We start from the raw sequence: 25,305 nt of genomic DNA, 5'->3' as shown, positions 1-25,305 counted from the left end.
ACGCCATCAGTGGGTGCAAGCAAGGCTGGCACCATTAGCACATGGGAGTGGTGGCGGCAGAGAGGGGACTGGGGGCCGCGGTGGGAGGGACCAGCAGAGGATGGGCTGAGACCTGCCCCTGTGCCCACTGCAGCCTCTCGGCCCACAGTTCTTTTCAAGGTGCACAAATTTGTGCACCTTGAAAATTTTATTAAAATTTAATAAATCCCAAAGGTTCTTAGCATAAGAGGGATGTTCATGATGTTCATAACCTACAAGGTGTCTGAAGGGCCAGCCTTTAGGGTTCACTTCACACGAGTGGCTCAAGGCATATATACTGAAGGGACTTGTGATACTTATAATGTAGTTTTTGCACATAAAATACCATTGTTCTCTTTTAATACGTTTGTTGTTGGGCTTCTCTGTTACTTTAAACATTTTCCTAGTGTTAGCAATGATGGAAATCAGTATGCTGTCTCAGTCTGATTATATTTTTAATCTCCATCTGCCCAAGGCCCAGATATTTCAGTACAGTTCTTTGCAACTCCTCTCAAATTGGGCCTTTGGTACCAGCAGCTTTGTGGGTGTGTTTTATCATTTGTGTTCACGTTTTGGTTTTATTAGAGAAAATGAAAGGAGAATTGAAAAAAAAAGTGAGGTAGAAATTATTCAATTCAATTTAGTATTATTGAATGTCTACCACATAATAGGCATTAGAAATATAATTAGTAAGAGGTGGGCCTTGCCCTCAAGGACTTGACAGAATGCTGGGACAACTGTCATGTAAACTATTTTACAATGTAGAAACTGCAGTAATAGAAATTTGTTCAAGATTCAGAGGAAAATGTAGTTAAAGATGGGCAGAGTGGGGATGGGTAGATGTTAAGGTCTTTGAAAGACCTTTAAAGGAAGTCAGCCCTGGCCTGTGTTCAGGTATAAATAGTTCCACGTGGGGGAGTGTGTGTCATAAAGGGAACAGCATGTACAAATGCACGGCAAGTGTGAAACCTTGGTTTGATGGGAGAATGATAGATGACTCACTTAGTATTGTATAATGGGTGGGAGAAGATAAACACAGGTCAGGAAGGGCCATGTATATTCCAAAAAATGGCATATACTGAGGACACAGAAATAGTACTAGGGTTGCATTCACTGAGTGCAGGGTGGCATTCTTTCACTGGATTCAGGATTTGGGATGGGCTGGCCATTGTTTAAGGTCCTGAGGTTGCACCAGGGAATCAGGTGGGCTCCCTACTCTCACAGAGCTTACATTTAAGTGGAGGCTGGGGGGCAGAGTCAGGTAATACACTGTTTGGGAAGTTGTCAGTGAAGGGCACAGAACAGCGGCATGGACAGACTGGTGGAGGAGCTGGTGGTCGGGGTAGCCTGATAAACGGGGCCAAAGTCGCCCAGCACACATTTGGTGCTGGGAATTGATTTAATCCGGTGTCTGTCAACTTCTCGGTGACAGCAGGTCCTGCCGCTATAGCGCATTTCTTCCCTTTGAAACGCCACTACTCCGGGAGCGCGGAGTGATGGGAGTCAGATCTATAAACACTGTCAGCGGTTCTCTACCGGTGGGTCGCGACCCGTTGGGGGTCGAAAGACCCTTTCACAGGGGTCGCCTAAAACCATCGGAAAACATATAATCACATTGTTTTTGTGATTAATCACTATGCTTTATGTTCAATTTGTAACAATGAAAATACATCCTGCATATCAGATATTTACATTACGATTCATAACAGTAGCAAAATTACAGTTATGAAGTAGCAACGAAAATAATTTTATGGTTGGGGGTCACCACAACATGAGGAACTGTATTAAAGGGTCGCGGCATTAGGAAGGTTGAGAACCACTGGATTAACTGAATCCAGTTCCTGAGCACCGGATGGCGTGACCCGCGCCAGCCCGCCTGGAGGAGGCGGGGACTCAGCCAGACCTACTGTCAGCAGCCCAGCCAGGAAGGCAGCACGACTTCTGCCCGGCCTGCAAACAGCCCCGCGCCCACCGGCTGCCAGGGGCGCCTCGGCAGCGGCGCGGAGGGACTCCGGCAGCGCTCAGCCTCCAGCCGAGCGGAAGGAAACGCCCCCAGCTTTCCTTAGGCCACGCCCTTCCCCGCCTGCGCATGCGCCTCCACTCGCTGTGGGGCTTCAGAACGTGCTGGGAGCGACTAAACTCGAGTCGCTAGCTCTTCGCGTCACGCTCGGCTTGCGGGCTACTTCCGGGTCAGAAGTCGGACGGTCCGGCACGCCGTGGGCCATGGTGCAGCTCCGACCGCGCGCTTCTCGCGCCCCGGCGTCGGCGTCGGCGATGGTGGACGAGGGCCAGCCCGCCTCGGAGGAGGCGGAGCACGGCCTGTTGCTCGGGCAGCCCAGCAGCGGCGCGGCCGCCGAGCCCTTGGAGGAAGACGGGGACGGGGACGACGAGGGGGACGACGAGTGGGACGACGAGGCCCCAGAGGAACTGACTTTCGCCAGCGCCCAGGCGGAAGCGAGGGAAGAGGAGCGGCGAGTCCGGGAGACGGCGCGCAGGTCGGGAGCGCACGGCGGGGCCGGAGAACCGTCCCTCCCGTCCCACTGTCTGTCCTCGCACTGACTTGTCTCCCTTTCTCTCAGGGATAAAACACTCCTGAAGGAGAAGAGGAAGCGGCGCGAGGAGCTGTTCATTGAACAAAAGGTTCGACTTGCAGGGAGGCATCTCCTTTTTTAAAAGAACCCGGTTTGGGGTGGAATTCCCGTGCTTGTTGCAAAGCTGGTAGGATATGGAGGTGGGGGGAAAGCCCTGTTTCTTCAGACATCGGTGAAAACAAAGATGCTCGTACTCTGCTGCCCACCGCTTAAAAATGGGAGCGGGGAGAGCTGTGAATTTGAAATCACACGGTTAAATGCCGGCCCTGCATTCAGCTCGCCGGGACATCAGTCGCTTCTCGCCGGCGGTAGTTTTTGTGTCGCTGGGTTGCTGTTGGACTTGGCTGAGGTGCTTTGGAAACTCAGGGCGGTGCCGACGGCGACTGCTCTGCTGTCGGGTGTTTGGCAGATGGGCCGCAGGGAGCTGACTCCGGGGGGACATGACCTAACTGCGCTTGGGGCGCGCGGTGACGGGAGGGTCGGGCGCCCTGTCCAGTCTTCACCGGGTCTTCCCCACAGTGTCGAGCGGGCTGAGCTCCGTGACCGCAGTTTCCCCCCAGCTTAGAGGCAGTGGGGGCAGCGGGCAGCCGACATTCTTTATTTGCCTAGGATAGAAGGCAGTCCCCGAGCCTGTAACGTCACAAGCAACCCAGGTATGTTGTCATGTACCTCACGCTATTCTTTTAAACTGTCTTTAAGAAAAGGAAACTCCTTCCAGACACTGTTCTAGAGAAGTTAACTGCCGCTTCACAGACAGAGTAAGTAATGGATCTTGTTAGATTACTTGCTTACATACACCCATCTTTGAGATACATATTGGAGCATTTATTTGAATCCACATAATTAAAGAAATAATAAAGACTAAATTAGACAATAAGGCTTCAATTACACAGGTTTTTTAATTTGGTGGGAAAGATGGAAGTGTTTTACCTCTTTGCAGTCTTTACCCATTTCTTTTTGTTCATTCCCACTGCCAACGCTAGCTTCTGAGTTCCTGATCCCAGAGTATTTATTCAACAATTGTTGTGTATCTGTCATTGTACCAGGCAGGGTAAATGGTGAATAAGACAGGCGCCTTGAAATTTATCAGTCAGCGGAGTAGCAGACAGGTACCTGCAGGCTCCTCCTAAAACTCAACTTGTCCCATACTTGCCTTACCTGCCACCAACCTGTCCTTCCTCCTCGTTCCCCATTTCATTCAGCAGCGTTGCCACCCACTGAATGTTTGAAGCAAATGTCATCGTCATCCTCTTCCTCATCTATCCCATGAAGTCAGTCAAACCTTACTCAATTTAAACTTGTAAATATTTGTCTTTCTCTCCTCTCCCCTTAATGCTTAGACCTATATCTTTGACCTGGTTTTCAAATGTCCTGTAGAACTTTTCCAGTTATTCAGATCTTGAATACATTAAACGTAAAAACAAATGTATTTGGTGGCAGATTCCCCTTTTATCCTTTAAAACCAAACTCATGTCACCTCTCATTCTCTCACTCCACCCACCCCGTTACTTCCTCCTTGTAGCTTTTCTACTGTGCATGGTATAGGCATCTCATCCTGTTTTGTCATTTTCCAGACCAGATTCCTTGAGCCTAGTCCGTCCCCCTGCTTGTCTCTTGTGCTTGAACTGTTGAATTATTCCTTTGTGACTTCTCCAAATAAACATGAGGCCTACCACTTTCCACTTTGTATTTCACCTTTCACTTTAACTCCATTAACCACAGCAATCTGCTTCTTTGAAGCCTGTTGATATGCTTTTAAATTTTAAATTCTGAGAAGATACTCCCACCCAATATATACTAGTTTGTTGATTGGGAATTGGTGGCCATGAATTTTGGGGGTGACTTGCTTTCTAAAACTGATTAAAGATCCTGAGTCAAAACTGAGGGTGGTGGTAATGAAAGGGGGTATCTTATTTGTAAAATCAGATTTAACTGTAATGAGTTGAGTAATCTTGGCTGTCTGCCATTCCAATCAGTGTTTTTGTGTTCTCCCTTAGCATAAAGAAATCACCAGGAAAGTTAAAAGAAGGTATGAACTATTCTAAATTAAGTAACTTCTCATGTAAGTGTCAAGAGCATTTGTAGTCCAATGTTATTGGGAATAGGAATGGCTGTCCAAGTTTAGTTTGGGCCTGTTGCCTTATTTCTTACAAGTTGGTGTGAGTAGATATTTAACAATGAACTCCAGGAAATGTTCTTGATTTATTTTTATGTAAGTGCTAACTAGAAATAAAACCTTTTTTTTATTTTTTAGATAATTTGCAGAAGAAAAATGAAGAATGTGAAAAAGGAAGTGAGTCCAAGAAAGCTAAAGAAAAAGTACAGTCTATTGGGTAAGAAGAGTCTTTTTTTCATGTAGGATATAAAGGTAACTTTTTGAGAAAAGTGTTGGCTTACGTAGGAAAACATTTTAATTAGTAGCAGTTTCAGATTGGATCCTCTGGAAAACCAGTTGTGATACTTATATAAAAACAAAATATTTGCTCTTACTAAAATGTGAATAAAAACAAAATATTTTGCTTACTAAAATGTATTAGCACATTTCTTATAAAACAGCCCTGGAATTTATTTTTTATTTATTATCCTATCTGCATTTTGTTTTCACCTTTTGAGACAACTAAGAAAAATACTTTAAGCATGTTATCAACCTCATTCATTTTGACTTTTTGTTTTGACTACCAGCCAGAATAAAAGCTACGTGGCTCTAAGGCTAAAAGATCAAGATCTGAGAGATTCAAGGCAACAAGCAGCCAAAGCCTTCATACAGAATTCTTTGTATGGCCCAGGAACCAACAGAACTACTGGTAATTTCCTTATGGGCTGTTTTTCTCACTTTTTATATCAGTAAACAAAGAAATGATCAATAATTCTCTTTTGTAGTAAATAAGTTCCTGTCTCTTAACAATAAGAGGTTACCAGTGAAAAAGGCTGCAGTCCAGTTTTTGAATAATGGTTGGGGTAAGGTTCAGCTTTATTTTCTTGGTTATGATAGTTTTATATATTGAATAATATTCCTTTTAAGGAAATAGCAAATACTCAAGTATGAATTACCTTTTTTTCTTATAATGGCTTCTATATTAATATTTTTTAAGTTGCTTCTGGAAAATAGGTCAGTATAAGTATGTATGTATATCTGACATAAAATCTAAAATCTAATTTAATAGACCTAATTTTAGTATTTATATTCATATAGAGCAGTGGTTCTCAACCTTCCTAATGCCGCGACCCTTTAATACAGTTCATGTTGTGGTTACCCCCAATTTCATTGTTACAAATTGAACATAACTAAGCATAGTGATTAATCACAAAAACAGTATGTAATTATATGTGTGTTTTCCCATGGTCTTAGGAGACCCCTGTGAAAGGGTCGTTCGACCCCCAAAGGGGTCACGACCCACAGGTTGAGAACCGCTGATATAGAGGATCTTGAAAAGTTTTTAATTCTTTTTTGGGAACATTTTCTCTCTAATATTACTGCACAAACTTTCTATTCTAGGAAACCAGAAAAAACAAAATGCCAAGAGGTTTAAAAGACGGTGGATGGTCAGAAAGATGAAAACTTCTAAGAAGTAAATCAAAGCTAAATGAAGAATGAGAACTTTGTATGTATGGAACTTGCAGTTATTTAGTTTAGAAGATTAATTTGTCTTTAAAAATCTAATAAATCATTTTAAAGGATTACAAGTCATAAATCTATTTGGGGAAGTACCCCATCACATTTCATCCTTCTGGAATACAATTGTGCCTTTAGTCTTTGAGGGTCCTGGAAGAAATAGCAATTTAAAAGGAATGGTCTTCCTTTCTTTTTATAAATATTTATCCATTTAATTGAATACAAACGATACTGCTAATGGCACCTCTTTTGCCCCTCTTCCCAGTCCACAGTGTGGGTGTGTTGTGGCAGGAATGGCAGGGAGCAAGAGAAATGGATATCCAGGAAGTCTTTCCAACTGCAGCTCACAGATGCCTTAGAGTCTCAGATGTTTTGGTGCTACTGATGAGAATTTGCTTCACAAAATACAGAATGAGAAAGAAGTAGCTGTGAAAATGCAATATCTAAGTGTAGATAAATACCTACTTTTCTTAAAGAAGATTCAAACCTCAGTGTACAAAATAATAGCCAAAGTGTATGGTCATCCTCTTGAACAGCTTGTTTAAATTTTACTTTTAACTGGTTTGGGGGTTTGCTTTACTGTCAAGTAACCTGTCTTTATTGTGATTATGAAAATAAGGACATTAATTTTCCCTTCTTTCTGTGTCACCCACATTATCAGGTCTGACTCTAATACAGGGAGGCTAGTGAACTGAACAGTTTTAGGTTATAGAATTCAGACTTACAGTAAAAATTATTCATTAAGCTCTAATTTTATATTAATCATAAGAAATAGGTAAGTACCTAATATATAAATTCAGTTGACACTAATATCTGTAGAAGTAAATTTTTAATGGCTGGTTAATTATATCACTACATTTTTATTGCAATATAGTACTCATTTAAGCACTTAAAAATGGAAGGTGTACAAAGATTAAATTAAGACACAGTAAATTGACTAAATATTTGGTTTTTATATAAATAAAGGTCATAACCACACCGTTGACATATAATACTGTTATAATACAAGTTAAACTTGTGAGTCTACAACAGAATTCGTTGGTAGTTAAACAAGAAACAAAGTTGAAAAGACCATGTTAAAACAAAACTACTGGGACTAACAGGTCGGGATTGTAAGTAGCAACAAACATATTCACTCAGCTCCTGAGTATTTCAAGTTTTACAGTACACATTAAAAATGATTTCTTCCATCAACACTATAAATTCAAACTGTCAGATGTTTATGCATTTTGCAAGTTACACTGATTGAATGTTTATATGTGAGTGGGGGTCGGAACATCTCCCAATTTGAAATTTACATCACCCACATGCTAACACAACACAACTTGTTCCATTTCCTTCCCCCCCCTCGCCCCCCAACAAAGAAGGCAGGATTTTTTGGTTTCTTTTAGGTAATTGTTTTAAAGGATTTGTGATGATAAATTTGAACGTCTGAGATTCAGTAATATTTAACTCTTAGACAACTAAGAGATTAAAGATGGAAAATAATTTCTCCTAACACTAAGTTAGAAAATCATTTGCATCATGCTGTAAACTAGGAAGCAATGTAAAGCGACAAAAACCTGTCCCCAGTACATAATTAAAAAAATCTAAATTTCAAATCAGCAGACCTGGTCTACTTCCATGTTGACTATATGCCACAATATAAGTGTGAGCTCCTTGAATGCATAGCTAATGTAGGTAGTCTTCCACTGTGGCAAATGCACAGGATCCAATTCCTGACCGAGCCATCAGTCCTAAACATTGTGTGGCCTGTCCCATTGCTAGGGCAAGTGGAGGTTGCTTTGGCAGATTGTGGGTTTCTGAGGAAAAATGATTAGAAATGAAAATAGCAATTAGCAAGACATTTTTAAAAACTTTTTCAGGAAAATATTGCATTATCTACAAAATTATCAATATATATGTCACTCTTAACTAGCAAAGATAGTTTCTAAGCAAATGATTAATTACCTTGGAAATACTACGCTGACAAGGTACTAGGTATTCAACTATAAGGAAAATTCTTGCAGAACTATACTTTTAAAGCATTAGATACTCTAAATCTTTTACTTCCATATTAACTATGATGGGAAATATATATTTTGGCTGCTATTTTAATGGGGGCATAAGGAATATTTAGTATTTCTCTTCTATCTGACTAAGTTAGAAAAAGGCACCAGGGTTTCACTAAGTTTCATTGATGGATTCTTCTGGGGATAGAACACAACTGAGGCTGCCTAATTGTTCCCAAAGCATATTGGTAAATGTTATTTGGGTTGGTAAGGAGCAAGGGGTGATGGTCACCATGAGAGACAATAGAGCAAAATTACTTATAATTTTGGAGGGGTAACTTACAATTGATAGTTCAAACATTTTAACTATCAAAATATTCAAGGTTCTACATACCAGAAATTTGTCAGACAGTTATAGTACAAATAATAATATTTGTTCTTCGCTAGAAATGAAAAAAAGTGAACGAATGATGAAAATGGCCAAACATAGAAGCTGGTACTTTTTCCTTGTGAATAGATGAACTTTAAATTTATATAGATTCCCAATTAATAAAATTAATGGTCCGTTAACAAAGGGACAAAACAGTGATAAATGACTAGTAAGGCTCCATATGACTTAATTCAAAGGTTGTAATCTCAGAGAAAGAAAAGTTCTAGAAGAGTGGTTCTCAACCTTCCTAATGCCGTGACCCTTTAATACAGTTCCTCATGTGGTGGTGACCCCCAACCATAAAATTATTTTTGTTGCTACTTCATAACTGTAATTTTGCTACTGTTATGAATCATAATGTAAATATCTGATATGCAGGATGTATTTTCATTGTTACAAATTGAACATAAAGCATAGTGATTAATCACAAAAACAATATGTAATTATATATGTGTTTTCTGATGATCTTAGGCGACCCCTGTGAAAGGGTCGTTCGACCCCCAAAGGGGTCGCGACCACTGTTCTAGAAGGAGTGAAGCAAAAATAATGAAGCAAGTTCAGGATTTAAAGTACAAGAGGAAAGAAGATATGATTAAGAATAAGACTATGCAAAGAAATATACACAGATTGGTGAGAAGGAGTAGTTTGAAAAGGTCTTTGGGTTAAGATTACTAAAATACTGGCTATCCTGTGGCAAGATGCTAGTTAGCTAAATTTTGATAGTGATAAACTTTTTTTTTTTTTTGCCAACTCTACACAGGGTTGACTTTATAATTTTAAATAATTCTGCCTTAATTTGAATTAATTCCTTTCAAAAATGTCTCCTGAATGTTTTCAGGGAAATAACCTTGTTGAAAGGTAAGTATCTGGAGGTACTTTATTACAATTTTATTTGGCCAGGTGAGGCACCTGGTTATAAGCATTTAAAAAATTTTTTTAGCCCGTCCACCGGTTTGGCTCATAGCTGATCATTTACCTATGAACCAGGAAGTCACGGTTTGATTCCTGGTCAGGGCACATGCCCAGGTTGCAGTCCCCAATGTGGGCAGCCAACAGATGATTCTCTCTCATCACTGATGTTTCTATCTCTCTCTCCCTCTCTCCTTTCTTTTAAATCAACAAAAACATTAAAAAAAATTTTTTTGGATATAAAATTTGCAAGAATTACATACAATTAATAAAACTTCAAGCACTATTTATAGATTACATAATTTAGAATTTATAGATATGCAGACACCCCCACTGCAGTTTAATAATCTTATTAAATTTAAGCACTATTTGTGGGTGAACCTACATAATGTATAGTACAATATATAATACATAATATATGGATAATGTCCCAAGTAATGTACTATTTTTTTTTTTATATATATATTTTATTGATTTTTCACAGAGAGGAAGGGAGAGAGATAGAGAGTTAGAAACATCGATGAGAGAGAAACATCGATCAGCCGCCTCCTGCACATTTCCTACTGGGGATGTGCCCGCAACCAAGGCACATGCCCTTGACTGGAATCGAACCTGGGACCTCTCAGTCCGCAGGCCGACGCTCTATCCACTGAGCCAAACCGGTTTCGGCAGTAATGTACTATTTTAAAATTTAATCCCCTTGAAGAACACAAGATATAGAAAACTGTTTTAGGAAAACTGGTTACTTTCAAATTTTTCCAGGTCTGAGTGGTACCTAAATGCAAAGCAATGATAGGGCTTCATGATTACTGATACTGTAACTTAAAAAAATATAAGTATAGCAAGTCATAATTTGCCCTACAATCCCAGCACTGCTACTAAGCTTTTTTTTTTCTTTACTAGCAGAGCTACATTAATTTCATAACCAAAGAAATTACAACACAATTAAACAATGAAAACTCACATCATTCATTATATACAAGTTCTAAATTTAAGAAAAACTATAACACAAAGATATTACTCTTATTCCAAAACTTGTATGAGACCTTAACACGAGTTAAAAATGAGTTTTATAAGGAAAAAACAGATTCAAGGCTCAAATATGTTGCTTGCTTTATATTCTGGCCATATGAGGGCCCAGGCCCTCATTACAAGTCTCCAGGTCTAAATACCCTTTACTCTGTGGAACTGTTCTATCTACCTAAAATAGTTTGAAGCATGTTGCTAAAAGCCCCGAATCCTAACAGGGCCAAATTGCACATAAAAGTTTTGTAAATTGGAGTCCCATTTTATCTGGGGAATTAGAAAAAGTCAGGTGAAAAAAATCACTCTTATCTGAATTACTGAAAAGAATTGCCCAGAAATTAAAACATAGCTTTACATAATTAACCCTATAGAGTTTAAATATAAATGCACAAAATATACAGTTACATAATTCATATAAAAAGAGTATGTGTTCAACATGTAAACAATATAATTATATTCTGTAGTGAGCTGCTCATAGGAATGGCAATCAACCAGGGAAACACCAAATTCCAATTTTTCACTTCATGCTCACCCCTGGCTAAGCTTATTTAAATTGCTGTTCTCTTCCTCACACACTTTTTATTTGGTAAGGGCATGCAGTTGAATATGCTTAACTTTAATGCAACTATAATTTGACTCAAAGGGTTAGTAGTGACAGGGCATTTGCAAGTCACCTGGAAGCCCCTTTGTGCCTGTACTTGAAGCATGGTGGGAGCTGTAAAATGGGTGGCTCAGGCCAGAAATGTTTACATACACACACACAAAAATTTCTAATTTCCAAACTTCCCAATTACCACTGATATGAGTTTGACATAAAAAGGATGCATCCCAATGTACTTTTAGTCCATTTGAATCCATTTAATCTGGAACTAAAATAATGGAGGAAGGTTACTATATTCTAAGGTAATCTTAATTTTAAAATGTAGAAAACCTTTCCCTTATGATTTTATTAAAATATAAAATGCCAACACAAATAACCACCTCAAACATTCAAAGTATCTAGTTGGAGTTGTGCTTTTTAGCTTTACTTACCTAATATTGCACTGTTAAGAGCCGAGCATACAGGTTCTCTCTGAATTGGGTCAAGCTGATTTCCAACAGGGCTGTTCCAAGGATCTGAATAAGCTAGTAAACTGAATGCATCCTGTTGAAAACAGCAATTTGGTTTTTAGTTCAAATAGTTCAACTACTATGCTCAACACGGTTACAAATTGAGACACTAAATACAGCTTTAAGGCACTAGACTACTATGACATTTAAACCCATTTACTAGATTATGAACCAAAGCCTAATTTTTCATTCTTTTTGTAAATACATTCTCATTATCTTCCCCCTATCTCTACAATACATACAGAGCAGGAACAAATACTAAAAATTGAAAGAACGAATTCCTGTGAAATAGGCTAATACTGGTTAAGTTAAAGAGGAAGACAAAACATTCAGATACTTTATAATTTATTACCACTGATATGAATTTGACATAAAAAGGATAGGGCCCACCTTTATCCAACCATCTTCAAGCCACCCCTCCTCCCCCTAAAGTAGCTGACACATCATAGTCTTTTCAAATGACTTTTTTTAATGGGAGGCACACACACAGTGGTTTCAGACATTGACATCAATCACCAGCCTGCATCATTAGTGTAGCCTTTAGCAATTAACGACCTAAGTATCAGTTTCATCATCTGTGTAATGGGGATTATAAGAGATCATATTTCACAATGAGCTAAATGAAATTAGCAATGTTGGTTCATTCTAATCTTTCAATAAATGATGTATTATTATTTTGCCAAAGGGAATACCCTAATCTGGAGTAATATTATAATATAGGTACAGATATAGTTATAGTTAGATACAGGGCACCTTCCCAATTCAGAACACATACATGGAGAGGTGCTGAGGAAATTGTAAATCAGTGAATTCAGTAACAACTTTCAAAATACTGACTCTGGAAGTGTGGAAGACTGAGATTCCCAAAGATGATTATCTCCTAGGTACAGCTCCAGCATTCCTCTCAGTATCTTATTAGTGTTCTGAGAGAGCAGAGGTGGGGGAAAGGCTTCCTGGTCAACTGTATTCTTACCCTTTCTCATCCAAACTGGCCTATATATTGTGGAAATAAGGGAAGAATTGTCCATAAAGCAAAGCTGTGCCATCAGTCCACAGCTACCAGACAGGGAATACGTCTGTCTCTAAACAAACATGTGGGTCCCCACTGTCGTTATTGCTAAGTATTTCACATCAGACTTCTCACCCCGATTATTATAATGAAAGTTCTCTGAAGATTAAAAAAATTATACTGTTTTGAATCCCCTATAGTTACTGATAGGTGCTTGATACAGGGAAGAAGCTTCACACACCTGCTGATCACAAGACCTGCTTTTAAGGTATTTTATGCATCCCACAAAGCTACTTAGGTTGTATTTACTGAATGCCCCCAATCCTAATTTATTGATGGAAAGAATATTAATAGTCTATATCCTATAAAGCTAACTCTAATCAACCACATTACTTCTAAAGACTGAGCTTTGCTCAAGCCTTAATTTACCCCACAACGATCTAATGAGGTACCATCCCCAAATAAATTTTTAAAAGATATTCTAAAGAACTGTCCAGGGAATAATTGGTACATAAAAATTTTAAGCACAAAACTATCCTCTTGGGTCTATATATGCGGACATGCTACCAAAAAGGTGAAATGTCTCAAATCTCAAATCAAGACCATTTTTCTGTTTACACCTTCTAGTATTTAACACAAAAACACAATGATAATGATGGTAGTAACTTATTATGCACTGTTTTAAGCACTAATGTGGATCATCTTATTTAATCCTCACAAAATCCTTATGAGGTGGATACTATAATGTTCATCATACAGGGATGCAAATTGAGGCAGTAAGAAGTTAAGATCACACAGCTAGTACTTGCTGTATGTACTTCTTTTAGTAAGAGAAGTCCCTTTTAATTTTCAATATAAATTTTAAGAGGAAAAAAGTCCAAAATTCTGCCCTATTGTTTTCAGTACAATTCAAACAAATATTTATTGGACACAGCAGCCAGACAACTGAGGATACACGGATCACCGGGACCTTGTCACCGTTTCAAGGACTCGCATAGTTTTGTGGAAAAAACAGACACATAAATAACATAGCATATTGCTTATTAACGTACAGTGTATTGTGTCACATGATGTAATCACAGAAATAGGCACAAGCTACATGGACACAGGCTGAGCGAAAGGAGAAAAAGGCATGGTTGGAACCATGGGTAAGGGGTTAAATCCTAAACTGCCTCTGAAAACACTAAAAAGCTTGAATTTTTTTTTGGCTAATAAGGCAATGGAGTTTTAAATACAGGAGTGGTATAGATTAGACTTGATTATAGAAGAATCACACAGCAACACTATGTAACAGTTTAGAAGTAGAGTGAAGCTGTAATCAAGAAAACTAACAAAACCTTAAAAAATAAAAAGGTTAACAGCATCAAGTTCCCAGTAGTAAATACCTAGCACCATATCTTCCTTTACAAAGGGAATGAAATCAACAAAGCAACTTCAATGTTTAAAATCCTGCTATATGCTGAACTGGTTTGGCTCAGTGGATAGAGCGTCGGCCTGCGGACTCAAGGGTCCCGGGTTCGATTCCGGTCAAGGGCATGTACCTTGGTTGCGGGCACATCCCCACTGGGGGACGCGCAGGAGGCAGCTGATCGATCTCTCTCATCGATGTTTCTAACTCTCTATCCCTCTCCCTTCTTCTCTGTAAAAAAATCAGTAAAATATATTGGAAAAAAAAATCCTGCTATAAAACTTAATTGGTGATGGTAACCAAAGACATCATGGGTTACTTTTTATTTTAAAAACTAGAGGTCTGGTGTACAAAAATGTGTGCACTGGCGGGGGAGGGGTAGTGGGGGGGTGTCCCTCAGCCCCACGTGTGCCCTCTCACAGACTGGGACCCCTTGGGAGATAACCACCTGCTGGCTTAGGCCCGCTCCCCGGGTGGCAGATGGCAGGCCCGATCCCTCAGTGCCTGCCCCGCCTCCCCGGGTCGCGCACACGGCAGGGCCGATCCAGGGGTTGGGGTGCCGCCCGGGGTTGCACACACGGCAGGGCCGATCCGGGGGTTGGGGTGCTGCCCCGGGTCGGGTCGCACACGGGATGCCCGGATGGAGGCCGGGCGGGCTGGCTGATCGCTGCTGCTCCACCCGGCCGTCCCGGGTCAGGTCACACACGGATGCCCACTGCCCCGGGTCGCAGATAGCAGGCCCAGATGGTGGCGGGGCAGTCAGGATGGCACTGTCCCTCCCGGCCTGTAGTATGCAAATTAGCCGCCATCTTTGTTGGCGGTTAATTTGCATATTGTGCTGATTAGCCAATGGCATGCGTAGCGAAGGTACGGTCAATTACCATGTTTGTCTATTATTAGGATATTACCTCAGTGAGAACAATTTCGGAGGGAAATGTGATTTCATTTAGGTAGGTTTCTGAAGCTACTAATATTTGCCTTAAAATCTGTAGCAGTTTATAAATAGAGTGAGTCTAAATGGCTCTACTGCTTCAATTACTGAAGTAAAAGTCCTGCTAGCTGGGGCTGCTCATGCACATTCGACTCGCCACACTGCGTAAGTTCAATAAATAGCTGCTGACCAAAGTCAGGTAGTTCCCAGGGAGCCTCTGGCAGGCTTAGACAGGTTTGGAACAAAAAGACAGCAGGGAAAGAGGAAAGGAAGACTGACAAAACTAGAAAAAAGGTCAAGGGAAACTGGACTGCTGCAGGGACTCCCTACCATTTTACCACAGGTGGGCTGCAATGTGCCGGTTACTCCACAACTGAGGGAAGCAAATATTGTACATGTGCACCTTATCATAAAGCATTTTAGGTGATCTTACCTTTGACTTTACCCAAACCATTCTTTCCATATATATGTATATGATTCAGCAGTTTATACAAAACCAGAAAAATAAAAAATACCCCCTACATCACATGTAATCTGAAGTGAAGAATAAAAAGGAATAAAGTCTAAATATTTTCAACTATGGCAAAAACCTTTACTCTTCACACTGCTTCAAATCCTTCAGCCTTGTTCTTTAGGTACTTATAAGATTAGTTACTCGTTCCTATCTGGGTCAAGAAAAGTTTGGGGCATGGGAAAGCAGCTCAGAACATAAAGGAAGTCTTTAAAAGCAGTTGGCATTTGCTTAAAAGTCAAGAGATGCAAAATCAAAGCCATCTACATTCTTTAGATGAAGATGAATTACACTTTCACATAATTCAATATATAATTAAGGAATATCTTTGAGATTAGGCCATGTAATGCCATTTTCTGAGCTTCATGCAAATTGGAATCAAGGACAGTTAGCTGATTGAGTGAAATCTTAAATTTTCAAAGGCACTGCAGAAATCACACATTCCTTCATCATGTTCAATTAGCATAAAGTTTTAGCAAGAAAACAGATGACCTGCTCTAAAAAATGTCTATGAATTCTTAGGATCATCTCATATTCCCCAACAGTTCTTAATGTGTAGTCCAGGGACACAGGTCCAAGGCCCTCTCAGAAGGTTTTGTGAAGTCAAAACTATTTTCATAGTAACACTGAAAGACTACTTTTATCTTTCTCCTTCTCTCAAAACTATATAGTGGAGGTAAGTATGAGACTCCAGCTCATCTTGATTAAAACTAACATTAAAGACTTGTGAAAATGTAAAGCAATCCTATGCTTCTCATTTATTCCCCATGTTGGGGAAGATAGTTTTTTTCCACAAAAATATTTAATTAATGGATTTACTGTTATTTCTAATGACTTGTTTTTAGTTTTAGTTCTAATTTCTAGTGTAGTAAAATCAATAAACTCTTTGAGAATCTTTAATAGTTTCTTAAGGTGTCTAGACACCAAAAAGGTTTAGAACCTCGGTATCTAGCAAAATAATTTCCTAAATGGATGACTTTAGCTATCTTAAAATAAACTTAAGAAAGGCCAAGAAATAAGTTTCTTCTTGCCACTCTTGATATGAGAAAAGGTTCTATGAAGTTGACAGTGATGAAAATACCCAATCTTGAAAAATCAGTTATACTTTTCAAATGAATTCAATCTCAATTGAATAAACATTCATTGAATACCTAGGTTTTATATGCATAAGATATATTTAAAAGGGGAGGAGTTAAGGAAAGGCCTAGCCTGACCTCAAAGAACTCATTATCTTATAGGGCAAATGTGGACAGCTATTTTCCTAATAGTATATGAATGTCTGATATGACTTTTTAAACAAAAAATAGCTGCCCATGTGGCTCAGTGGTTGAGAGTTAGGAGGTCATGGTTTGGTTCCTAGTCAAGGCACCTGCTCGGGTTGCAGGCTCAATCCCCAGGGGGGGCATGAAGGAGGCAGCCAATCAGTGATTCTCTCTCATCACTGATGTTTCTCTCTCCCTTCCTCTCTGAAATCAATAAAAATTATTTTAAAAAGGATGAATGTTTAAAAATAAAAACAGCTTAAATCACATAATCCACCAATTTTCTTTTAAACTTTTTCTTTAAGAGCTGATGATCACTATTAGAATAGCAGTTTGCTATCCAGTAGATGAAGTACTATGTATAGTGACTACACCTCTCTTCCCACCTCAGATACTGAAAATACAAGACTGCATACCTTTAACTGGAGATGTATATAGGTGTTTCCTTAACCCATCCTAGATCAAGCAGATATGTAGGTGCATGATTTTTGCTAACTTTATGCCATATTCAGTGCTACTGGGTGTTGCTACTGGTGCACCGACTCTCAGTTTGAGTCAGGAAGGGAAGTCAGGGGCCTTGCCCTTTGCTACTACGTACATTACACCCAAGCAGCACAACATGAATCTCTCCTTGGTTTTTTGAACTTTCAAAAATTCAGGAGAAAATGTTTATAACTTAGCATCTTTGAACCCAACCTGATACCACTGTAATAACCTGGTTATTAATAACTAGAAAGAAGCAAAGAGAAGGCTAGATAATGTAGGCATGCCATTTGCACAGCTTTGCCAGGAAGCTGCAGCTTAACGCTCTCCAGGTCTGAGTGACGTGGGAAGGTACTTGTCTGTCAATCACACCGGGGAACACGCCATAGATCAGAACAGGCATGGTCACTGCAAGTGTGGGAAGATTTGATATTCATTAGACTCCTAAACAAAGGAATTTCTCCCTTCGTTTGGCTCTGTTGGCCCTCCTGCTCTCTTAGCACTCCTGTTGCAGGGGCATGCTCCCCTGCATTCTCCCACAAGGCCCACACAATGGACTAATGGGTTACAATCAGTCTGATGCACTGTTGGACTCAACTCCACCATGGAACAGAAACTTTGGACACTGGTTTTGCTTCTAGCTCTGCCGAACCCCCAGCTGCATATTTTCCACGACTGGTTTAAGGGAAATGGGACTTTGCAAACCAAGGGATATAACAACACACAAATAAACCTTTCAATATATCTCATTCTCCCGTGAGTCTTAGGAAATTATTTTTCTCAAGATATCCTAAGAACCCCACTCCCACTAGCAACGGAGAAATTCCACCCGTGCAATTCTCTGATAACAAACCTAACGCAGGATTAAAAATATATATACAATGGCTAGGTTAATGTTTCATAGACTTACAGGGCTGGTAGGACTTTTTTGAGTATGAAAGAAGCTTTTAAAGGAATAACATCTCCACAGCTAATTACAATCCTGACTTAAAGTAGGAGAAAACTCCAACTTCAAATGATACACAAAATTGTGCCTAACTTACTAAATTGTTTAAATTGTATCCATCTTACTAGCTATCATAAATGTTAACTAGAAAAGACCTGAAAATGTATTAACTAGATGACCCAAAATCCTTCACCAATCATCATCAAAATGAAAACCATGTACATATTAGACTTTCAATTTGCTACAACTCTGAGCAATGTTTACTAAAATAAAAATATCTCAAATTTACAGTTTTATCAGCATACTCACATTTTTCCTAACTTTGCCAATTTTATAGCTGAGAAAAGACCAAGAAAAGTAAGTTGACAAAGTGCACACAATGCTGACAGGTTGCACAATTGGGGATTGAATCCATACTTTTTACTTGGACTCCAGTGCTATTTCCAGTAAAGCAGAACTGCCCAAACACATAGAACACTTTCACTCTCAAATAGGAAGCCAGGGAGGAGTTCATGTGCAACAAGAATTTCTAGCTCTATTCTGTGTGTTACAAAACTACAATTTAGTTCCTTTGATGCATTTATATTTTACAGGGGAAAACAAATGTACCTTCAGCATTTTTTTATTTGCTGTGTTCTTGCCACATTCTCTCCTCAGCTGTTCACTCATTGCTTGTAGCTCTCTTCCAAAGTGAATCATTCTTTCTATGGCGGCTTGACTTCCTCCACACAACTGGCGTCTTAACTGACTTGAATCAACTTCTGTAACCAAAACAAACAAGTATTTTACTACCTCACTGAATGAAGTGCAATGGAGAAATGAACATAAATTGTTTATAACATTTTATATGTTTAATTTAGTAACTATTACCTAATGTTTTTCTCTAAATATGCAGATTTATTTAATTTAATATGAAACTTTGCAGTTAAAAGGTATGTTTTATCTAGGTCTCAAGAGTCTAGGATCCAATATCTAGCATGCAGTTGAAAGTCAGGTGACAACCTTTCTCAGTGTTAGGATGTACCTATATGTCAAGGGAAATTTTATAAAGAGTTAAGCACAATTCTCTAAAACTACAATAAGCAACATTAAGAAAAAAAGAAAAAGTTAGTAACTGCCTGTCAGGCTACTTTAACTGCCATAGAATAGAGACAGAATTAAATGATTCCTGGATGCTAAGAGAGGCTAAATAATTCCAATAAAAACATTACGCTCAGAAGAATACTACTTTTAGAAAATAATTTTAGGGTATATATTTTGGTTGACAATAATGATTAATAATGTAACCATTTAAATTACTAATAATACATGTAATCACAAATGATTATGATGATATGTAATAAGCACTTTGTTCTATTAGCTTTTCACAGATTAGCTCATTTAATTGTCACAATGATCTATGAAGCAGTTATTATAATATCCATTTTACAGATGAAGAAACTGAGACACAGAGCTCTTAAGTAACTTGTCCAAGGTTACACAGCTAGTAAGTGGCAGTTGCAGAATTTGAATCCAGGTAATTTGGCTGTATAACTCTTGTTCTTAATCACTATGCTCAAATTACTCTTTGAATTTTTAAGTTGCTGATTATCTGATAAAATAAAACTAGGCTGCCTTTTTAATCATGCTCCTTGCTTGAAAAAAGGATTTCTACAGTAGAATACATAATCCCCAACAACAAGGTAGTTGTATAAATAATAAAATAATAACTACATTTTTAAAGTAGTTTCTTATATATACCCATAACAATTTGAAAAAATACCTTTTAACCTCAAAATACTAAGAAGTCTAATGTTGGCCATGGAATTCTGACAAAGAAGAATTTATAAGCTTTAATAATGTTCACTTTCCAACTGATGGGAAAGTTTGCTGATGGTTTAACTTTACAATGCAGTTTACTACACAAGTTGTCAAGAAAGTAAAATTAAGGATGACGTTTAATTTAGGGGAAAGAGGAGGTGGAGTCACACTTAAGTACTTACTAAGTGCCAGGCACTGAACTATGAATAGTCACATATATTCACATTAAATGAATTTAAGAAATTCTGTTTGATTAGAATTTAAAAAAGCATCTCTACCCATTTGGCCTTTATTGGCTACAGCAAAATGAGTATAAAACCTTTCTATATCTCCAACCTTAAATATCCTCTAAAGCAGCGGTCACCAATCTTTCGGACCTCATGGACCGCCAGTGGTCCATGGACCACTGGTTGGCGACCGCTGCTCTAAAGGATATTTAACACTAAGTTGGTACCACTGCACTAATGACAGTGCTAACAGCGAAGAAAACTCTGTAGCATTTAACCTCAGAAAGTAGTATAAAGTAACTCTGCTCTGTCTAGCAACCCACTCTCACAAGAAAGTTTAAGAGAAGGAATGTGTATTATCAAATCCAATGGCACATACATCTATCTTTAAATTTGATTTATGCTCATCAGCTGTAAATCAGTACGAGTAAAAACATAACCTTGTAGTCATCATTTTTTATTAAAAATGTAAGAAATATCACTGCAGACCCATTTCGGTGTCACAATCTTCCATTTCGTGGTCATGTTTAGAGCTACCATTTAGGAAACCATTGGATGAAGTTTCTCCAACTCCATTGGAGTAGTGATCTGTTTCCATGTCTACATCATTACTGAAAATGAAAAAACAAACCTAATTTTAGAAATCGCATACTTGCAGCTTAGTTTAAAATAAATTACTACTCAACTACATAGCCTACTTATAAAAATGATTTCATAAGACAAAAGCAATCTTCAAAGTAGGTATTTAGTTAAGTCTTGAATATATTCAAAGCCAAATATGTAGCTGACTTTTAACAAAGTTGTACTCCTGGAGATAAGGGAAATAAAGTACACATACTAAAAGTATTGCCAAAACTTAATTTTAAAATGTTGATTTGGATATTTAGGGTGTTTTCAATTTTCACTCATTTTACATTTACAGAATAACTATGTGCCAATAACTACATTTGGACATAATATAGTAGTCAATGTAGGACCTTCAGATTCATCCACACAGGAAGCAACAAAAAATACCTAATCTTTAAGAGTCGCCTATGATGATCTAGATAACGATTACACAGCCCAAAAGGAAACACTTGATGAAAATTTAGGAAATATTTAAATAAAAATGACCTTTTCTATTAAAAAAGCAAGGGATATTCATTTCTTAGAAAAACCAAGAACATTGAATGCAGATGAACAAAAAGCACTCTACGCATAATGCCACCAGAGATGGTTAACACCTTGCATGACTCGTGTGTGTGGTTTAAGTACCGTGTGTGTGGGTGGGTATGTGCACACTTCTATCAGTAAAATCTATTTGGTGAAAAGACAGAGATCTATAAAGAAGGTGGCAATTGCCTTAGAACTCCATGAGTCAGAAAACCTTTGTATTATATTGGTGACCCTTGAGAGTTGTTAAAAAAAATTAACATTAAAAACAATGTTTAATAGAAATCCTTAAGAACATAGCTTTTGGTGATCTTAATGATATACTAAACCACTTTTTAAGAAAACAATTCAATATACTATTTGAGAGGGATTCTTTCATTCAATACACATTCAAGAGCTCCTGAGCCAAGTTCTTCATGTTCCATGTTAGGTGCTAACGATATAATAAAACTGCCTCTGCCCTGTAGGAGCAAACTACCTGTTAAAAGCTAATAAAGTTATTGTATTGCAAAGGACTATTACTATGATAAAAGTTAATCACAAGGAGTGACACATGTGGAGGGGATATAAATCAAGGCAAAAATCCTGGAAGAAGTAACGTTAACTAGAACAGACATTAGCATGGAGAGGAGACTTTCAAATAGAGGGAAGTATAATGGAAAAAGCACAAGTCTGGAAGTCACAAATCCTGGGAAGTAGTCTCAGTTCTGCAACTTACCAGCTACTAATTATTGACCTTAAAAAAAGCCCACACATTTACTTTTTTGGTATTCAGCTCTACATCTGTAAAATGGTTTTCATAGTTAATACCATTTTTGCCTACTACACAATACTGTTGCAAGGAAAGCCATTACCAACTATAAAATAACTGTTACTGTTGAACAGTTTAAGGGGATTTAAAAGCTTATTTTCTTATACTGAACACAAGGGAGAATGCTGTGTCATCAACCTCTTATGTTACATTTCCTTCCCTGAACTCAGGTAATAATAGGTCCCTTTAGCAACTTCCTGCCATGAGGATAGTATTTAAGAGAAAAACTCACCAACTGATTGCAAAAAATGGCAGAATGCTCTATTAATGATAAAGTACTAAAATCTTACCCTTTAAAATTCCCATACATAATTTTTACTACTAAATATTCTAATTTTGTTTTTACTATGTCATCTCTACTGTCAAAGACTACCCTGACCTCCTCAGCAAAAGATAGTTACTTTTTCTACTGTTCTCATATGACTTCTGTGGACCTCCATTATAGCCTGTACCACACACCATTACTTCAGTAAATTTTGGTCACTTGTGAAGGATAACATGGAGACTCTGATAAATTGCCAAATTTGCAAATACAGATTTTTACATATATTCCTTTTTCTGGAGTCATATTTCCATTAAGATTCCTTGCTAAAAGTTAGGTTCTCTCTCCTTTGATAAAATCTGCACTGATGAACAATTTCCCCAAAATGTAGTGAGACCAATCAATTCATGTTATAAGACTAAACCAACATCAAATTGTAAAATCTATCCATTATTTTTTGTTATTTTTTAAATTAATTTTAGAGTGTGAGGAAGGGAGAGGGGGTGGAGAGAGAGAGAGAGAGAGAGAGAGAGAGGGAGAGAGAGAGAGAGAGAGAAACATCAATTAGTTGCCTCCTGTACACAATCCAAGTGGGGACTGAACCCACAACCTGGACATGTGCTCAGACCAGGAATCAAACCAGCAACCTTTCAGTGCACAGGATAATGCTCAACCAACTGAGACACACCAGCCATGGTCATTATAATTATTTTTAAAATGTTATAACATGAGTTCTAAACCAAATTAAGATTCAAATGCTAGATGATTTGGGCAGGCTAAATTCATAGGATTTTGCTTTCACACACTAGTACTGAATTCAGGTGATTACATTTCAGGAACTTTTAAAAGATTTCATGAACATTAAACCTGAGTATACTATGACATACTAGAGGCCCAGTGCACGGCATTCGTGCATTGGGAGGAGGGGGAAAAATGACACACACCTCAGCCCTCAGCCCTTTCACAGTCCAGGAGCCCTTGGGGGATGTCTGGCTGCGGCTTAGGCCTGCTCCTGCCAGGAGCGCACTGACCACCAGGGAGCAGCTCCTGCATTGAGCATCTGCCCCCCTCATCCCCCCCCCCCCCCCCCCGTCAGTGTGAGCCATAGCGACCAGTCGTTCTGCCATTCAGTTGATTTGCATATTACCCTTTTATTATATAGAATAGTCATCTTTTCTCTCAAAGCTCTTCCTGCCTAGCAAAATGGCTGACATCCAACGGTCCTCAATACTACCCTCATGCTCTATGTTCTATATCAGTGGTTGCCAACCTTTTGGACCTCACGGACCACCAGTGGTCTGTGGACCATCAGTTGGCAATCACTGTTCTAAATGACTTAACCACATCTGCTATAATCAAGCTACATAAAGATAGGCTCTTAAATAAGAGTTTTTATAAAATTAGTTAATTGAAAGTCACTAAACATTCCACATACATTTACAGCAAAAAAATATACATAGAGAGAAAAAATAGTTGTAAACGTGTCATATGTTAATACTAGAGGTTAAATATAATACTTTGATTTAACTTGGAAACATAACAAATGGCATGTGTGTGATCATCTATATAGGACTGTGATGGCAGGAAAAGTAGACTGCAGAGCCCTGCATTTGTCCTTATAACCTCACTACAAGGGCAAGGGAATGGAGAGTAATAAGAAGGAACAAAGGAAAGAGCCTATGAGCATACTGAGAGATTGAAAAGCTTTGGGAAACTTATTTCCTAACCTTTTCTTCTCTAAGGGCTTGGGAATTCCTAGACCTCCATTATTGGGCATACAACTCAAATTTTCCAAATTATTAAACATGATAACACCTGAATTAGGCTGCTTATAGTAACGTAAAAGCTAGAGAAATCACTTACCTGGTGAAGTTATTAATTTGCTGTGATCTTGACATGTTTATACTGTTCAGTTCTGGTACATTCAAATTAGTTGACTGGTGTTTACTATGGCAATATGATTGATGTGCTTTATTTGATATTACACCATTACTACAATTTTCAAAACCTGGAAAAAAAGGAAAAGATAGATCATGAAAATAAAAACGAACATTAATTTATTATTAGGTTGTAAATAATATACCCATATTCTGACTTTTGTATTTAAAATATAGGACTATTTAAATCAATGGACTATTTAAATGGTAAACAGTTAACTTCTTTGAAAAGATATATGTACACTTAATTGTGAGCTATAATTATCATCTCCTCTAACATTTATTGAAGGCTTCATTATGGATCAATCCCCCATAAGGGCAGTGTTATCATCACCCTCATTTTATTAAGGCTAAGAATTTGTCCAAGTCTGAAGTGACTGTATATGATATTCAAGAGGGGAAGCAGCTAAGGATATAAACATGAGAATCATCTGCACTGTACAGGATAGTGATATAAAAAGAGAGCTCTATGCTGATTGAGAAAAAGCAAAGTTGTTACTCTTTGAAAGGAAAGGAAAGAGCACTTGACTTGTTTTATAAAGTTAAATGTACTGAGGAAGATAACACCATGGGAAAAACAGAATGAAAGAGACAAGCAAAGAAGGAAGACTAAGGAGGATTAGAAATAAACTTGTAGAAATCATCATAAAAGCTAAGAAAGGAGAGAATTCTAATCAAGAGAATACCAAAAGCCTTGGAGAATAAGGCTGGTGAGCAAACAAACAAACAAAAACACAACAAAAACAGGAGGCGGGGGGTTAGTGGTGGGGAACAGGAGAAAATGAACTGGTCTTGGTTGAGAAAGAATAAGATAGATAGCAGGCAGCCCAGCTAGATTTGGTGACTAGCAGCATAAGACATCACAGACACATCACCCC

General features: G+C 38.4%; 2 protein-coding genes across 3 annotated transcripts in view; one reads left to right on the top strand and one right to left on the bottom strand.

Moving 5' to 3' along the window:
* The first annotated feature begins 2,137 nt into the window (after nt 1-2,137).
* On the top strand, nt 2,138-6,288 carry NOL7 (nucleolar protein 7). Of its 2 annotated transcripts, XM_006091767.3 has the most exons (8): nt 2,149-2,513; nt 2,598-2,658; nt 3,309-3,367; nt 4,607-4,638; nt 4,864-4,942; nt 5,292-5,413; nt 5,490-5,567; nt 6,106-6,288. In XM_006091767.3, the coding sequence occupies exons 1-8, from the start codon at nt 2,242-2,244 to the stop codon at nt 6,180-6,182; spliced, it is 780 nt and encodes a 259-aa protein (XP_006091829.1). In that variant the 5' UTR covers nt 2,149-2,241; the 3' UTR covers nt 6,183-6,288. The 2 variants fall into 2 exon arrangements, with proteins under 2 accessions (XP_023612265.1, XP_006091829.1); XM_023756497.1 differs by lacking the exon at nt 5,490-5,567 and having other exon boundaries at nt 2,138-2,513.
* Nucleotides 6,289-7,034: 746 nt separating this feature from the next.
* The window catches only part of RANBP9 (RAN binding protein 9), a 95,554-nt gene continuing 77,283 nt past the window's right edge, over nt 7,035-25,305 (bottom strand). Inside the window, exons 10-14 of the mRNA XM_006091766.1 lie at nt 24,354-24,498; nt 20,755-20,876; nt 18,848-18,999; nt 11,611-11,722; nt 7,035-8,024 (exon numbers count right to left, since the gene is read on the bottom strand). Coding sequence (XP_006091828.1) covers nt 7,894-8,024; nt 11,611-11,722; nt 18,848-18,999; nt 20,755-20,876; nt 24,354-24,498 — 662 coding nt within the window. The 3' untranslated portion in view covers nt 7,035-7,893. The remainder of the gene's footprint in view (nt 8,025-11,610; nt 11,723-18,847; nt 19,000-20,754; nt 20,877-24,353; nt 24,499-25,305) is intronic.

This window comes from Myotis lucifugus, unplaced genomic scaffold, assembly GCF_000147115.1.
Source record: "Myotis lucifugus unplaced genomic scaffold, Myoluc2.0 scaffold_95, whole genome shotgun sequence".
NCBI classification, from domain to species: domain Eukaryota; kingdom Metazoa; phylum Chordata; class Mammalia; order Chiroptera; family Vespertilionidae; genus Myotis; species Myotis lucifugus.
Note: the sequence above shows the minus strand (reverse complement) of the source record. Positions and strands in the feature narration are given on the sequence as shown.